The sequence below is a fragment of the Thalassophryne amazonica genome, chromosome 18 (assembly GCF_902500255.1).
Source record: "Thalassophryne amazonica chromosome 18, fThaAma1.1, whole genome shotgun sequence".
Lineage (NCBI taxonomy): Eukaryota > Metazoa > Chordata > Actinopteri > Batrachoidiformes > Batrachoididae > Thalassophryne > Thalassophryne amazonica.
In genome coordinates this window covers 52,529,391-52,547,648 of record NC_047120.1, presented here as the reverse complement: position 1 = coordinate 52,547,648, position 18,258 = coordinate 52,529,391, and the positions used below count along the sequence as shown (strand labels likewise).

General features: G+C 44.4%; 1 protein-coding gene across 1 annotated transcript in view; it reads right to left on the bottom strand.

The window, feature by feature from the left end:
* Positions 1-16,267, bottom strand: part of LOC117531265 (integrin alpha-M-like) — a 54,785-nt gene extending 38,518 nt beyond the window's left edge. The window contains exons 1-5 of the mRNA XM_034194288.1: positions 16,158-16,267; positions 8,789-8,894; positions 5,922-6,019; positions 5,525-5,595; positions 1,459-1,564 (exon numbers count right to left, since the gene is read on the bottom strand). Of these exons, the coding sequence (XP_034050179.1) occupies positions 1,459-1,564; positions 5,525-5,595; positions 5,922-6,019; positions 8,789-8,894; positions 16,158-16,194 (418 nt within the window). The 5' untranslated portion in view covers positions 16,195-16,267. The remainder of the gene's footprint in view (positions 1-1,458; positions 1,565-5,524; positions 5,596-5,921; positions 6,020-8,788; positions 8,895-16,157) is intronic.
* Positions 16,268-18,258: the final 1,991 nt, after the last annotated feature.

The window sequence follows — 18,258 nt, the reverse complement described above, 5'->3', positions numbered from 1 at the left end:
TCTTAGTCTTGTCCATCCAAATTGGAAGTCCCCAAAACCATTTTTTTTGTTATCTATCGTCCACCTGGTCGTTACTGTGAGTTTCTCTGTGAATTTTCAGACCTTTTGTCTGACTTAGTGCTTAGCTCAGATAAGATAATTATAGTGGGCGATTTTAACATCCACATACAACCCCTGGCAAAAATTATGGAATCACCGGCCTCGGAGGATGTTCATTCAGTTGTTTAATTTTGTAGAAAAAAAGCAGATCACAGACATGACACAAAACTAAAGTCATTTCAAATGGCAACTTTCTGGCTTTAAGAAACACTATAAGAAATCAAGAAAAAAAGATTGTGGCAGTCAGTAACAGTTACTTTTTTAGACCAAGCAGAGGAAAAAAATATGGAATCACTCAATTCTGAGGAAAAAATTATGGAATCACCCTGTAAATTTTCATCCCCAAAACTAACACCTGCATCATATCAGATCTGCTCGTTAGTCTGCATCTAAAAAGGAGTGATCACATCTCGGAGAGCTGTTGCACCAAGTGGACTGACATGAATCATGGCTCCAACACGAGAGATGTCAATTGAAACAAAGGAGAGGATTATCAAACTCTTAAAAGAGGGTAAATCATCACGCAATGTTGCAAAAGATGTTGGTTGTTCACAGTCAGTTGTGTCTAAACTCTGGACCAAATACAAACAACATGGGAAGGTTGTTAAAGGCAAACATACTGGTAGACCAAGGAAGACATCAAAGCGTCAAGACAGAAAACTTAAAGCAATAAGTCTCAAAATCAAAAAATGCACAACAAAACAAATGAGGAACGAATGGGAGGAAACTGGAGTCAACGTCTGTGACCGAACTGTAAGAAACCGCCTAAAGGAAATGGGATTTACATACAGAAAAGCTAAACAAAAGCCATCATTAACACCTAAACAGAAAAAAAACAAGGTTACAATGGGCTAAGGAAAAGCAATCGTGGACTGTGGATGACTGGATGAAAGTCATATTCAGTGATGAATCTCGAATCTGCATTGGGCAAGGTGATGATGCTGGAACTTTTGTTTGGTGCCGTTCCAATGAGATTTATATATATATATATATATATATATATATATATATATATATATATATATATATATATATATATATATATATATACACATATACATATATATATATATATATATACATATACATATACATATATACATATATACATATACATATATATACATATACATATATATATACAAATACATATATATATATATACATATATATATATATATATATATATATACATACATATATATATATATATATATACATATACATATATATATATATATATATATATATATATATATATATATGTGTGTGTGTGTGTGTGTGTGTGTGTGTGTATATGTTTGTATGTGTGTGCAATTTTACTGAGCGTGAGGTAACAAACTAAAACATTGTGTTTACCTTCAAGAGACTTTGGCACTTGAAAACTAAGTTCATCTAGCTGCAAGCACAAACCATGATACAGAGTGATACTTCGACAGTCTTTTGGAATGGTTGGACCACACACCTGAAGAAAGAAATAGATGAGTAAAGAGTGGTGCATTAACAACGAGTTAAATCATTAGGAAGACAAAGGCAGTGAAGGATTTTCTATGATATTTTAGACCACTAGCAAACACGCAATTATCATAATTATACATGGTCTTGAGCCACAATAATGAACTTTTCTGAATTAATCTGAACATGATGATAAATTGCAATGATATTCTTTAAAAAAAATCTAAACCATTTATTCGTACTTTACACATACTGTATATTATTTTGAAAATGGAGGAATAATTCCTGTTAATGTGCAGCTATGTGCAAAAGTTTTAGGCACCCACTGTTTTTCCATCGGTGTGTCAACAGAAAGTCCAAGTACAAAGGCCTCAAAAAAAAAAAAAAAAAAAAAAAAAAAAAAAATATATATATATATATATATATATTAGGGTGGTCCATAAAAATGGTCAGAATGTTTTTTCAAAAAACTTCAAGTCTCACCCTCTAAATTTGTTGTACCTAACATAAAAACACATCATGTACAATTTCATAAAACTCTAATAATTTTTACAGGTAGCACACAGCCCTTAAAGATTTTGCTCGCAATAACTTTGTCATATAGTATGGTCATTTCCAGATATTTCCAAATTATTTCTGTCAGTTTAATATTGATATGTCAGGACAGAAATTATGGCAATACATTGGAAAATCAAATCTTTTCATATCCCATAAAATAGTTAACACTAAAACATGAATTGTGAGATGCAGTTCTTCTCGTACATGTATCATGCTCCTACAATACCTACATACTGGGGTAGCGAAGATTTTGTGACAATCAAACATTGCATTTTCATTTTATTGATGAAATACTGTTTCATTATTGATAAATTTAAATAAGTCTATGCTTTATATATTTCCACATATATTTTGATCTAGCTCCAAACAATAATATTCTTTATGCCTTGCAGTACTTAATATTCAAAAATGTATGAATCAGCACAAGAACCAATTATACAGCTGTGTAACATAAGAGAACATCCTTTACATGATAATGATATTTAAGTTGCTTGCATCATGACCAAGACTTGCTGCCGTTTCAGTCAGAATATAGGTGGCACTTCTGTCTGTTGTTTTGGTCCTATCCAATGCTGCTTCAAGTCCTGGTGTTACAACAGCTTTAATTTTACTGGCTTTTTGTGGCACTGGCATAACAAATTCTTCATCTGGACTTTCTGTGTTCTCTTCACTCTGGCTGGAGACAGTGTCAGGTAGTGAGACATTAGATGGTCCAGGCTCCTCCAGTTTCTCTTTGTATTTTGCTTCTGCAGCTTTTCTTTTTTCTGCTCTTTGTTCTTTGGCAGTTTGTATTTTATCTATGCCTGCCATGCATCCCCTTCTACCTTTCTCTCGCTGAGCAAGTAGGAACTGTCTGTCATCTTCAAACTTTATCATTGTTAGGACATCCTGATGTGCCATGTCAAACAAGTCCTCCAAAGATTCACAAAACACTGTTTCATCTTTCTTCTGCTTGTCTGTATTGCGATTCTTGGTCTTTTTCAATGTTTTCCATTTTCCGAACACCTTTTCTAACTTTGTGATCAGATGCTGCTTTGCCCTCAGTGGGATTCTAGCTCTCTCCCAAAAAGGAATTGCCATGTCTATAGAGGTCACAGCAGCATCATGGACAGTTTTCTTCAAATCAGTGTGTTTGAAGAAAAATACCTTGAATATTTGCCCATTTGAGGGCAATTTGTTTCCCTTTATTTCAGTTGGTGGAACCAATAAGGTATACAAATGTTCTACTTCTAGTAGCTGACATGTTTTACTGACGTTTCCAGTTAATGGTTAAGCATGTTAAGTCAGCAAGTGTCTCTTTTTACATTTATCTCATGTTAGATTCACCATCACCAAAGATCTGAAAGAAAAGAAGCTGTGAATTGAAGCAAAATTTTCAGCTTGTTGCCTAAAATAACATTTTTGAAAGTATGTTGTTTGTGAGAAATATTTAAACCCAGGTATAGTTTTAAATTGAATATAAAATTCTAATTTAGTTACACTCAGGTGGTTAACTTCTATCCTCTTTATAAGTGATGTGATTAGATACTGGATAATGGATAACCTATTGCACGGGCACTCGGGCAGCGATAACTGATATATTTACAACCTTCAGCTATGATGTGCTACCTCTAAATATTAATGTATGACAAAAATATTTGGCAGGTTTTCTTTTTTCCCAAAGCATCATAAAATGAAGGGGTGAGAGTAATGAATTTCCAACTTTTATTTTTTTGAACCACCCTAATATATATATATATATATATATATATATATATATATATATATACACACACACACACACACACACACAAGGTCTGTTAGAAAAGTATCCGACCTTTTAATTTTTTTCAAAAACCTGATGGATTTGAATCACGTGTGCTTGCATGAGCCAACCTTGAACCTTAGTGCGCATGCGTGAGTTTTTTCACGCCTGTCGATTGCGTCATTTGCTTGTAAGCAGCCTTTGTGTGAGGATGGGTGGAGTCTCTCGTCGGATTTTCTTTGCAAGGAAAATGGCGGCACAACTGGAGCAGCGCGACTGCAGCAAATTTTGCCAGAAACTGGGCGACAGCCAGGTGGAAACCATTCGGATTAGTCAGACGGCTTTCGGTGACAATGCTGTGAGCATCACACAGATTAAGGAGCGGTACAACTGGTTTAAAGATGACCTCACAACGGTGGAGAGCGAGCCACGCTCCGGGCGGCCATTGACATGCTGAAATGACCAGATCATTTCCAAAGTGAACGCTGTGGTGATGTGGGACCGTCGTGTGACTATCCGAGAAATTGCGGAAGAGGTGGACATCAGCACTTTTTCGGCACATTCCACTGTGACAGAATAATTGGCCATGAAAAGAGTTGCAGCGAAATTCATGCCGATGGCTTCGGCAAGAAGCTGCTGACGGAACAAAAGCGCCACCGTGTTGAAGTCTCACAGGACATGCTGAATTCCGAAAAATGATGCCCACCTTTTCCACCATTTCGGTGGCTTTTCAGTCATGTGACTATCCGAGAAATTGTGGAAGAGGTGAGCATGTCACAGCATGTCCTGTGAGAATTCAACACGGAGGCACTTTTGCTCCGTTAGCAGCTTGGTGCCGAAGCCATCGGCATGAATTTCACTGCAACTCTTTTCATGGCCAATTATTCTGTCACAGTGGAATGTGCCGAAAAAGTGCTGATGTCCACCTCTTCCGCAATTTCTCGGATAGTCACATGACGGTCCCACATCACCACAGCGTTCACTTTGGAAATGATCTGGTCATTTCAGCATGTCAATAGCCGACCGGAGCGCGGCTCGCTCTTCACCGTTGTGAGGTCGTCTATAAACCGGTTGTACCGCTCCTTAATCTGTGTGATGCCCATAGGATCGTCACCAAAAGCTGTCTGAATAATCCGAATGGTTTCCACCTGGCTGTCGCCCAGTTTCTGGCAAAACTTGATGCAGTCGCGCTACTCCAGTTGTTCCGCCATTTTCCTTGGAATGAAATATTATATTGAGAAGCCTGATTTACTTTTTGTATTTGAAATGCCATAAGCAAATTAAAATGCATGAAATCTCAACGGGTATGAATTCTTTTGCAAGCCACTATATATGTATAAAGAAAAAGAAAAGGAGGTCAGATGCATTTTTTAAAATTTCATTAAAGGAACTAACTAAGTTACATCATTTATGTATTTCTTAATCTGACTTCTTGGTAGATGTACTTCCCAGTACATGACACAAACACAGCTGCTACGTCGCATTACGTAGCTCGATGTTGGCCGGGTGTGAAAGGGGCTTACCTAATAAAAATGACCATATGTGGTGTCACCCCTCCCCCCCCACACATACACACTAAGATTTTTTTAAATTAATAAATATTAAAATGTTTGGAAAGGTGCCCAAAACGTCTGCACTGTGCACTCATTGCAGTTTTATGGAGCTTACCATGGTCTTTTTCGTGGTAGGATCACTCGCCATTGTCAAACCAAGGGACATGTTGACCGCAAAGTCTGGCACTGCATCAAAACCCATTCGTCAGTTAGTTATGTTAAAATGCTCAACATGTCTTCACAAATAGATACAGTAACTTCCTTATTTGGCCTGATAAGTATTTACAGAGGAACCAGGCAGACACAACATCAGCAGAGGTGCACTTCTCTTGAATTGTTTTGCAACAGTTCCAGTCAGTCTTTTATGTCTCACCAAAGTTAAAGCATGGTGTGACTTGGCACGTTACATGTCCTTCCCACATTCAAAGATATAAATATATCCTCATTCTGACAAGTGTGGTGACATTACTGAGAGTTTTACTTTGAGCTCTTGGTAAGGAATGGCTACCTACCTTGAAGTTGCATGGCTTGGCAGGATGCGAGGGAGCACTTAAATATTTGTCCCCTGCGATTTTTCTCGTACTGTGAAAGTGGTGCGCTGACCACTAACCTATGAAGAGAAAAAGAATAACGTGTGGGGAAATTTTCAAGTCAAGTCAAGCCTACATCCACCACAACACAGAACCAACTTGGATCCTGGGTGGCAAAAGACAAATTGGTCCATCCGCACCTTTTTAAAGTTACCATCTATCTACTACAGCCAAGTGAAAAGTGGGTGTCCCCTTGACCTTCTTCAGCTGCTGTTGTGCTCAACACTGAAGCACCTTTGTGTTGGATCATGTACATAGAAATAGCCAAAATATCAAAGCCTCAGGTCCTCTGATAAGACCTCGCACCAAAAAGATCCAGTCGTAGCCTTAGGTTAGTAGTTAGTGTCCAAGTTTCCACAACCTCATGAGACATGGGCATTCGTTCTACTGTGTAGGGACCTCATGACTGCATAAGCTCTTCCCATGTGTCTCTCGATCTCAAAGTCCAAGGACCCAGAGACATGAATGTTACTGCAGAGATACGTGAATGTCTTCACAGGTTTAACACTTTTTCCCGCACACAGATACACAGCTGATCGGCAGGTCCAGAGAGTCACTGAAAGCCTGGATATTCGTCTTGACCCAGGAGACACTCTGATTTTACATTATTTATTGCGCGAAATATGGACATGACATCCACACTAAGGACTTATCCTCTTCATTACTGAAGGGTGCTTAGTGGACTTAACAGAAGATCCACAAATCATTTGAATCATTGGTGTAGGTCTACCACAACTACTTAACATGTCCATACAGTAATTCACTGCAAAAGTAAAGTCCTACACATTCAATTAGGACACCAACCACCCTCCCTCATGCTCTGATCAGGTACCTTCCATCAAAAAAGCATTATCGGAGCATGTAACCCGTCTTACCAATAGTATTTTTCCACACGCAATCAGGCTGTTGACCAGCTGACATTACCATAAGGACCACACACTGATACCACACTGACGTCAGGTTTTTGTTGCTCTGTAGTGTAAATGGTTTTTGTTGATCTGTACTGTATTGAATTCTGGCAGTGTTCTTCACGTTGGGTTCCTGTGAAGGATTCATGGTTATGTAAGGTTCATGTTAGAGAGCGAGCCAGAGCATATGCAATTCATTGTATATTTGTAGTACATTTGACAATAAATGTCACCTCGCCGCTCTGCTTTCCTTTCAGACGCATGTGCAAGGTGCACAGCACTGTAGCTGATGCAAGTGAGAGCTTTTCTGACCAGTTAACAGATATGCCAATGTGTCAGAGTGTTAGCGAGAAAGGGATGGGCACTTATTTACACACACACACACGAAAACATCTTATGGTTCAAGTAGCACATATGAGAATTAATATGATAATATTAAAATGAAGGCATGTTCCAAGCAGTGGCATGTCACCAATGTGTGCATTTAGCATGCACGGCACACACTTAGTTTACAGCATCTGTGGTGTGATGATAGTGATACCCCCACCCCTCCAACACACACTATCACACACACCATCACACACCTTCCCTCACACAACCGCCACTCTTTTCTGTTTTATTCTTACCAATTTGCTACTTTAATCTGAGATAATTTGGTATGTTTTGTTTGGTTTTGTTTTTTTTTCTCGCAAACTGATCTCGGAGGATATGAGATTTTTCTCATAATATGTAAATGTGTTAATTTTGAGTTTTCCTCCCTGAGGTGAATATATCTCCGTGTTGATAACCATTTGTAAAATCCAGGCGGCTTTTGGTGGCTTTCAGTTGAGTGAGTATCCGAGAAATTGTTTAACAGCAGTGCATGTTCCAACTTGTCCTTAAGGCTTCCAACGGAGGTGTTTTTCCTGTGGCGGTGCGCAACGCCGGCTGTGAGCCGACGCGCCAATCCGTCCGCACGTCTTTCATAAAAAAAATCTCCTTTAACAGTGGAATGTCCGGATAAACTGCTGATTCCGACCTCTTCTGAAAGTTCTCTGTTCTGTCACGACGTCCTGGGTCAACAGAGGCTTAAATTTGGAAGTTTTCAGCTTGAAACAGGATGACGACGTCGCCTCGGAGCGCTGCACGACGTCCCGCTCCGTGGGAAGTCCTTACAGGGATAGAAACAATCCAAAATCTCTCATCAGCCGTTAAAATTTTCACCGAACACCAGCTGAATTTCTCGAATGATGTCCACTCGGATGTGCCTCACAGTTTTTGAAAAAATTTTGATCAAGCACAGCACCAGACTCTCAGCAACTTCTCAGACAATGAAAATCCGACGAGGGGGCTGGACCACTCCTTCCACAAGGCGTGCTCACAGGCGAATGACGTCACCGACAGGCGTGAAAAAACTCTTGCATGCCCACGAGGGTTCAAGCTTGGCAGATGTAATCACACGTGATTCAAATCCATATGGTTTTTTAAAAAAAAAAATAAGGTCGGATACTTTTCTCACAGACCTCGTACTGCCACTGGCAAGCAGGATGCACATGCATCATAAACCCACTTATGTAAGATGCGTCTGAACATTGTACAATTCAAATGCCACAAAGACACAGCACTCAACTTCAGACCAGGTTTTTGGGGGTCCACTGCAAAACATGTAACACACAATATCTTTGCACCAACCCTGCCCCCGACTATACCCTGTTTTTATACAAGCCCACACATGAACACACACACACAAAAGAGCACAATTCTACTTGGTATTGTTGTGTGAGAGCTGAGCGCGAAAAACCAGAACAAAGTCATGTACAGACTACCAGTATCTCTTACGTTGAATTGTGTGAACTCATTCGCAACAAGTGGAAGATAAGGTACAAAGATGTCGTTACTTACTCTGACGATGATTTTTGCACCACCTGGTGTCCAAAACCTGCAGCATTGTTACTGAGAGACTTCCAAGCTGGAAGATCAATGTTGAAACCAAGCGAAGCTCTGAACACTGGGAAATAAACAGTGAAACATAGTTAATCTGTTTTAATCAAATGCATTTTTAATAGTCATACAGTGTACAGTGTTCAGCACAATCTGTGCTTAGTGAAAGACAAAAATTGTGTTTGTGTGTGTGTGTGTGTGTGTGTGTGTGTGTGTGTGTGTGCGCACACTTTATTCATGTCTAAGAGTTTTACATAGTACCGTGTATGATGATGACAATGACTGATATTATTACTACCCATGTCAGTTCTGATTTTGCCACCAATGGGGGGTTCTTTAGACTGGGGAGCATTTTGTTTGTGTATTTGTTTGTTTCTTTATAAAATCTTTGAATTGACTGTTGGAGTCCAGTTTAATTTTATTTTCACACCAAACAGTTTGAATGAGGTTCTTTTTTATGGCAAAGCACTTTGAAATTCTCTTCTGAAAAAACAAACAAAAAAAACAACTTTTATCCAGTCTTCCATAAACATTCAGGGAAAAATTGGAAGGGCACTTAACACATACTTCTGCCAAGGTCCCACAATCTATATATTAATAGCCAAGTGGCATGTGTATGCGTGTGTGTGTGTGAGCTTATTTAGTAAGTTCAGTGTAACTACATAACATAATTGCAATACATTAAAAATACATGGATGACACAATAAACTAATAACACTTATTTCTGTTGTGGTCCATTTAAAAATCAAATGACAAAATAGAAGTAATAATAAATAATAATAATAAAAAACACACCCCCTCTAGCTGCCACCTTATCGTGGTGGGGGACTTTGCGTACCCGGATGATCCTACGAGCTATGTTATTGGGGGCTTTGTGCCCCTTGTAGGGTCTCCCAAGGCAAACAGGTCCTAGGTGACAGGTCAGACTAAGGGCAGTTCAGAAGCTCCCATGACCAGTAAAAAAAATCAAGGACCCCTGGAGCCAGGTCTGGGGTTGGGGCTTGCGCACGAGCGCCTGGTGGTCGGGCCTTAGCCCATGGGGCCCGGCCGGGCTCAGCCCGAAAGAGCGACGTGGGCCCGCCCTCCTGTGGGTTCACCACCTGCAACAGGGGGCCATGGGGGTCGGGTGCAGAGAGGATTGGGTGGCGGTAGAGGGCAGGTGGCCCGGTCCGCGCTCACACCCCCTGGCTGTTGGGACGTGGAATGTCACCTTGCTGGGGGGGAAGGAGCCTGAGCTTGTGCGGGAGGTTGAGAGATACCGACTAGAGATAGTCGGACTCACTCACAGCTTGGGCTCTGGCACACAACTCCTGGAGATGGGCTGGACGCTCCACTGTTCTGGCGTTGCCCACGGGGAGAGGCGGAGAGCTGGGGTTGCATTGCTTATTGCTCCCCAGCTCAGTCACCATGTGTTGGAGTTCACTCCGGTGAATGAGAGGGTCGTGTCCCTACGCCTTCGGGTCAGGGACAGGTTGTCTCACTGTTGTCTTGGCCTATGGGCCGAGCGGCAGTGCAGAGTACCCGACCTTCTTGGAGTCCCTGGGAGGGGTACTAGATAACGCTCCGACTGGGGACCCCATTGTTCTCCTGGGGGATTTCAATGCCCACGTGGGCGGCGACAGTGAGACCTGGAGGGGGGTGATCGGGAAGGATGGCCTCCCCGATCTGAACCCGAGTGGTGTTCAGTTGTTGGACTTCTGTGCTAGTCACAGTTTGTCCATCACGAACACCATGTTTGAGCACAAAGGTGTCCATAAGTGCATGTGGCACCAGGACACCCTGAGCCAGAGGTCGATGATCGATGTTGTAGTCGTATCATCTGACCTTCGGCCATGTGTCTCAGACACTCGAGTGAAGAGAGAGGCTGAGCTGTTGACCGATCACCAGCTGGTGGTGAGTTGGATCCGCTGGGAGGGGAGGAAGCCGGTCAGACCTGGCAGGCCCAAATGTATCGTGAGGGTCTGCTGGGAACGACTGGCGGAACCCTCTGTCAGCGAGGTCTTCAACTCCCACCTCCGGGAGAGCTTCTCCCAGATTCCGGGGGAGGTTGGAGACATGGACTCCGAGTGGACCATGTTCTCCACCTCCATTGTCGATGCGGCCGCTCATAGCTGTGGTCACAAGGTCTCTGGTGCCTGTCACGGCGGCAATCCCCGAACCCGGTGGTGGAGGCCGGAAGTAAGGGATGCCGTCAAGCTGAAGAAGGAGTCCTACTTGTCTTTGTTGGTAGGTGGGACCCCGGAAGCAGCTGACAAGTACTGGCAGGCCAAGCGTGCCGCAGCCCGTGTGGTCGCAGAGGCAAAAACTCGGGTCTTGGAGGAGTTCGGGGAGGCCATGGAGGAGGACTATCGGTCGGCCTCGAAGAAATTCTGGCAAACCGTCCAACGCCTCAGGAGGCAAAATCAGCTCTCCACCAGCACTGTCTACGGTGTGGGTGGGGAGCTGTTGACCCTGACTGGGGATGTTGTCGGGCGGTGGAAGGAATACTTTGAGGATCTCCTCAATCCCATCGTCACAAGAGGAAGCAGAGACTGGGGACTCAGAGACAGACTCATCCATTACCCAGGCCGAAGTCACCGAGGTGGTTAGACAGCTCCTCGGTGGCAAGGTCCTGGGGTGGATGAAATCCGTCCTGAGTACCTTAACTCTCTGAATGTTGTGGGACTGTCTTGGCTGACACGCCTCTGCAACATCGCATGGCGGTCGTGGACAGTGCCTCTGGATTGGCAGATTGGGGTGGTGGTCCCTCTGTTTAAGAAGGGGGACTGGAGGGTGTGTTCCAACTAAAGGGGGATCACACTCCTCAGCCTCCCCGGTAAGGTCTATTCCAGAGTACTGGAGAGGAGAATTCGACTGATAGTCGAACCTCGGATTCAGAAGGAGCAGTGTGGTTTTCCTCCTGGTTGTGGCACACTGGACCAGCTCTACACGCTCCATTGTGTGCTCGAGGGTTTATGGGAGTTCGCCCAACCAGTCCACATGTGTTTTATGGATCTGGAGAAGGCGTTTGACAGTGTCCCTTGGGGCACCCTGTGGGGGGTGCTGTGGGAGTACTTGGTCCGGGGTCCTTTGCTAAGGGCTATCTGGTCCCTGTACAACCGCAGCAGGAGCTTGGTTCGCATTGCCGGTAGTAAGTCAAACCTGTTTCCAGTGCACGTTGGGCTCCGCCAGGGCTGCCCTTTGTCACCGGTTCTGTTCATTATCTTTATGGACAGAATTTCTAGGCGCAGCCAGGCTGTAGAGGGGGTCTGGTTTGGGAACCACAGAATCTTGTCTCTGCTGTTTGCGGACGATGTGGTTCTGTTGGCTTCATCAAATCAGGACCTTCAGCGTGCACTGGGGTGGTTTGCAGCCGAGTGTGAAGCATCCGGGATGAAAATCAGCACCTCCAAATCCGAGGCCATGGTTCTCGACCGGAAAAAGGTGCTTTGCCCTCTTCAGGTCGGTGGAGTGTTCTAGCCTCAAGTGGAGGAGTTTAAGTATCTTGGGGTCTTGTTCACGAGTGAGGGATGGATGGAGCCTGAGATCGACAGACGGATCGGTGCAGCATCTGCAGTGATGCGGTCATTGTATCGGACCGTCGTGGTGAAGAGACAGCTGAGTAGGGGGGCAAAGCTCTCGATTTACCAATCAATCTACGTTCCGATCCTCACCTATGGTCATGAGATTTGGCTCATGACCGAAAGAATGAGATCACGAGTACAAGCGGCTGAGATGAGTTTCCTCCGCAGGGTGGCTGGGCGCTCCCTTAGAGATAGGGTGAGGAGCTCGGTCACTCGGGAGGAGCTCGGAGTCGAGCCACTGCTCCTCCACGTCAAAAGGAGCCAGTTGAGGTGGCTCGGGCATCTTTTCCGGATTCCCCCTGGACGCCTCGCTGGAGAGGTGTTCCGGGCACGTCCCATCATGAGGAGGCCCTGGGGAAGACCCAGGACACGCTGGAGGGACTACGTCTCTTGGCTGGCTTGGGAACGCCTTGGGGTTCCCCCGGAGGAGCTGAGGGAGGTGTGTGTGGATAGGGAGGTCTGGGCGCCTTTGCTTGAGCTGCTGCCCCCGCGACCTGACTCCGGATAAAGCAGAAGAAAATGGATGGATAATAATAACAGTGTGTATATGATAACAAAAACCTAAACAATTTACAAATAGATCAATACAGTAAATTAACATAAAAAAATTATGTAGTTCACAGGAAATAAAAGGGTTGAGTTCTACTAAAAACTGTTGAGGTCTAAGGTTCTAAAAACATTCCAATTCATTATAGAAATTTTACATAATTTATTACCACCCTTGAAAAATGTCAGCTACCTAGTTCATAAACAGTACCCAATCTAGAGCCTGTGGATCCCCACTGGCAATGCTCTAGTCTCATTTAAATTAACCTCCAAGCCAAATTTCAATCCTTCATCTACACTAGTGGGTCACCTGATCTGAACATTCATTTTGTCTACAAGCTGTGGAACATTATCTGGATATTCACTGTTTTGCAGTTGTGAAGCTCACACCATGTTGCGGTCCATGATTCATGTGAGAGGTTAGTTTCAGTAGAGTTCCGGAGTCACCAACCGAATACACTCCCCCACCCCACCCACCCCCACCCCCCCAAACATTGGTCCGCCCTGCCTTCACTGCGCATGTGTCATTAGCCGCGGTTCACAAACCTCGTGAAGTATGGACAACAATACAACATCAGGGCACGGCAGAAGTCCATCACAGGTGCTAGCCTACACCTCCTCTAGATAACCCTCTCAAGAATGTGTCATTATCATAATCGCTTGTGAACTCGCTGGATCAACGCTATCCACGTCCTCACTAGCCATTGTTTACATGCACTGTGAAACGCCAGAACTCTGCTGGTTCCACGGTGCAAGTGCAGGAGGCCACCAGGGGGATTATGGGAAATGTTAAAGTACTAACATACAAGAGATAATCATGATCCTGAACACTCCCCTTTGTTTCTTACTGTGGCCTTGGTCCTGATTGCTCCACCGTATTTCTAATTGCTGACCTGTGATCACATAATGAGCTTTGTTTCTGATTACCCATCTTTGATCCTGATCTTCACATCAAAGTGCATTGTGCTTTCATCTTGTTTCTGACCTTTGAGCCTGAGTGCTGAACTATGAAAGCAAATATCTTTTGTCACAATTCCTTAACTTCAGTCTTATTGAACTTAGGTTCAGTGGTCAATAATCAGAATCTGATTGTTGCAGTTAGATCCTTATTGCAAATCTTTTAAACAAAACACAAAGTTTTGATTCCATTTATCTATCCTGATTGTTGAACTTTGAATCCAGTTCCTGTCCTTTGATGTAATAAGTGGACTTAATGGCCCCTTCGCACATAGCACAAATGTGGTTGAATTGCACATGAAGCAGGAATCGTATGCAATATGTGTAAAATCATTGCTGCCTCCAACGCCTCGTACACTTGTTGCTACAACTATTTGCGCACACCAGCGGCTGAAAGACAGAGTGTGTGCTGTGAGAGCCCATTGAACCTTCTCGTGGCAGGTGTCGGCCAAATTCTAGGTGACACACACCAACATCTAACACCGCTCTCTTGGCACTGAGAACATGTGTGGCCATTTGCACTGTTAGCATGAAAACAGTCAGCAGATGATCACTTTCGAGCTGGATGTGAAATTTGTCTAAATGCCCCCACAACACAGTGACACATTGGTGTGTGCGCTGAACTGACGGGGTGTGTCCGCTGACAGGAGCAGCTGTGGAGATCTGTGGTGCTGGACGTCCCAGCTGGACATGAACTAACAACTGCCCACTGTGATGCGCGTGTCTGCTTGCTGTCCTCACGTGGACATACATAAAAACATATATCGCTGTTGCAATGGGCTGCAACGAGCATGTGCACGGCACGCACATTGATAGGCTGCCCCAGGTGAAACGGACTGGCAGATCATAACACGTAGCGGGCGATCTGAATGTCATGTCACCCACATGAGCTCTGTTCCACATTATGTGGTGTCTTTCCTGCGGCGCGTCATCCACAAGACACGCCGCCAGCAGATGTGGACATGAAAAGGGTGCCCTGCATCTCATTCATGTCATTTCATGACTGTACATCTGTGACCATGGGTCATCTACAGAGGAACAAACAGATCATACTTGTATTGCTCGCTTGATAAGAGGGATTCACTAAAATGTGGTATTTTTAATATGGTGTGTGGTTGTATTTCTTTTTAAATACGTCCTTTAAATATGTCCTTCTTGACATCAGGCATTTTCGCACACCTTTTACAGGACAGCGATGGTAGCTCAGTCGTAAAGTTTCTGGCTGGCAATCAGAGCTTTTGGAAATTGTAGGTTCAAATCCCGTGGATAGAATTTTTTTTTTTTTTTTTTTCACATCACGCAGCTGCTTGCACTGTGTTCAAGCATGCATGAAACTGTCGCAGTGGCATTGTTCACGCCTGCCCCTTGGCTCGATGTTTTCGTGAAGCTGTTGATTTGTACTTATTCGTACTATGTGTGAAGGGGCCCTTAATCTTGATTACCAGACTTTGATCATGACTGCTGAACTTTGATCCTGCTTGCGGATGTTTGAAGGCAAACACTAATATGTCCTCCAAATTGCAAATATTTGATCCTGGCTATGAGTTTTGATCTTGATTGATAAACGTTTATGGCAAATGCTGACATTTGATCAAAATAGCTGAACTTGGATCCAACTGCACCAAAATTTAATGGGTTCCTCCTCAACATATGCCCCACCCAACCACCACAGTTAATTAAAATCCTCTGATTACCTTTGGAAATAATCAAACATACTTTATTTATACAGTAATTTCATTGGCAGAGTTTAAAAAACAATAAATACCAAGCCACTGCTAAAAGACTCACAATTCAGTTGTGAGTCAGCCTCAGTTTAAATTTTGCAATAATTCTTGCATGTGTGCTGAAACTGAACTGTAATCTTGTCACAAATTTCCATATTAAAATTACGCTGTCATGATCCAGTCCCAAAGTCAAACATCCATCCATCCATCCATCCATCCATCTTCTATACCCGCTTACTCCAATTGAGGAATGGAACTTAACCAACAGTCATAGGGTGAGAGGCGGGTACACCCTGGACAGGATGCCAGGCTGTCACAGGGCCACCAAAGATAAGCATTCTAAATGTTTTATAATGTTGCTATATTTGTTGAATTTCATTATTTGTCCTGGCGGTCTGTTAAATACAGCAAACACAGTATTTATTAATATCAAAATTCATCATAGTTCCAGGATCATGTAATTTGTAAATTCCCAGATATATTTATATTATACATTCAATCAAATTTACTATTTTATCTTAAGACACAAATTTGTTATACCTGACAAGTACACCGCAGTAGTAACTATCCACTCCATTTGGGTGCTCCCATGAAAAACGGTACCAGAGAGTTCAGAGAAAGCTGCTTGGAGCCGCTGAGACACTCGACAAGTGAAACTGTCACACAGGTTTTGAAATCATACCATTGAAAGGGGAAGAGCTACAGCGTAGGAAGTGTTACTTAATTGCAAGGTTTTTTTTATTGATAGGACACAATCAATGTTGCACAAAGAGCTTTTATTCCTTTTCATTCCAGTGTCTGAAGTACTCTGAAGTACTAGTAATTTAGTGTTGCTAAATTAAGTGTTAAAACAAGTAGCACTTACTTTTTTTTTTTCATTATTCTTCTCAGATGCCCATTGAAGAGATTTTTGTAAATTAATTAGGAAAAAGTACAGCCTTAAATTGAACTGAGTCTTCTAGACTATATATACATGTATATATGGAATGTAGGACTGGATAAATTTAGACTTTTATTTTCCGGTGTCGTTTCATGTCATCCACTGAATGAATGTGGAAAAAGGAAGTTCAGTTCTGTATCTGCTGCTAATTATTCAGCACAAACCCGTCATAGTGATGAAGAATCAGTCAAGTATTCAACCATCTTTGTGGTAAAACAAAAACTGAAAATAACAAGGCCATTTAATTTCTCCTTTTTTGGTCTCACTTCATCTATAATCAAGTCAACTCAGGTCTGGGAGCATCTGGTGCTGCATGTTGCCACATCCACCACACTATAGAATCAATCTGGGTCTGATTGGTGCCAGGTTTATCGGGGTGTCGGCGGTAGAAATCGGCCAGGAGGGCCAGATCCAGGATGAAGCTCCTCTTCACCCAGGAGCGTTCTTCGGGTCCATACCCCTCCCAGTCCACCAGATATCGGAACCCCCGGCCCATTCGACGGACATCCAGGAGCCGGCGCACTGTCCAGGCCGGCTCCCTGTCAATGATCCGGGCAGGAGGCGGCGCCGGACCGGGAGCACAGAGGGGTGACGTGTGGTGTGGTTTGATCCTGGAGATGTGGAATACCGGGTGGATCCGCAGTGAAGCTGGGAGTCGGAGCTTCACTGCGGCAGGGCTGAGGACCTTGAGGATTCTGAAGGGTCTGATGAACCTGTCCATCAGTTTCCATGATTCCACTTGAAGCGGGATGTCCTTCGTCGATAGCCACACCTCCTGCCCGGGCTGGTATGCAGGGGCCGGGGACCGCCGGTGGTCTGCATGGGTCTTGGCCCTCGTCCGGGCCTTCAACAAGGCAGAACGGGTGGTGCGCCACACCCGACGGCACCTCCGAAGGTGGGCCCGGACCGAGGGCACACCGACCTCTCCCTCAACCACGGGAAATAATGGGGGCTGGTACCCCAAACACACCTCAAACGGGGAGAGGCCGGTGGCAGAAGACACCTGGCTGTTACGTGCATACTCGATCCAGGCCAGGTGGTTGCTCCAGGCCGTCGGGTGCGCGGATGTCACACAGCGGAGGGTCTGTTCCAACTCCTGGTTGGCCCGTTCTGCCCGTCCATTCGTCTGTGGGTGGTACCCGGACGAGAGGCTCACGGTGGCCCCCAGTTCCCTGCAGAAACTCCTCCAGACTTGAGAGGAAAACTGGGGACCACGATCCGAGACAACGTCAGTAGGTATCCCATGCAGACGGACGACATGGTGGACCAGGAGGTCCGCTGTCTCCTGGGCCGTAGGGAGCTTTGGAAGGGCCACGAAGTGGGCCGCCTTGGAGAAGCGGTCCACTATCGTGAGGATGGTGGTGTTGCCCTGGGATGGTGGGAGGCCCGTGACAAAATCCAGGCCAATGTGGGACCAGGGGCGATGAGGCACAGGAAGCGGTTGGAGCAGTCCTTGGGACTTCCAGTGGTCAGCCTTGCCCCTGGCGCAGGTGGTGCAGGATGTACTCACGGACGTCGGCCTCCATAGACACCCACCAGAAGCGCTGCCGGACAACTGCCACGGTCCTTCGCACCCCCGGATGACAGGAGAGCTGGGAACCGTGACAGAAGTCTAGGACCGCAGCCCTGGCGTCTGGTGGGACGTATAGTCTGTCCTTTGGTCCAGTTCCCGGGTCTGGGCTCCGTGCCAGGGCCTCCCGG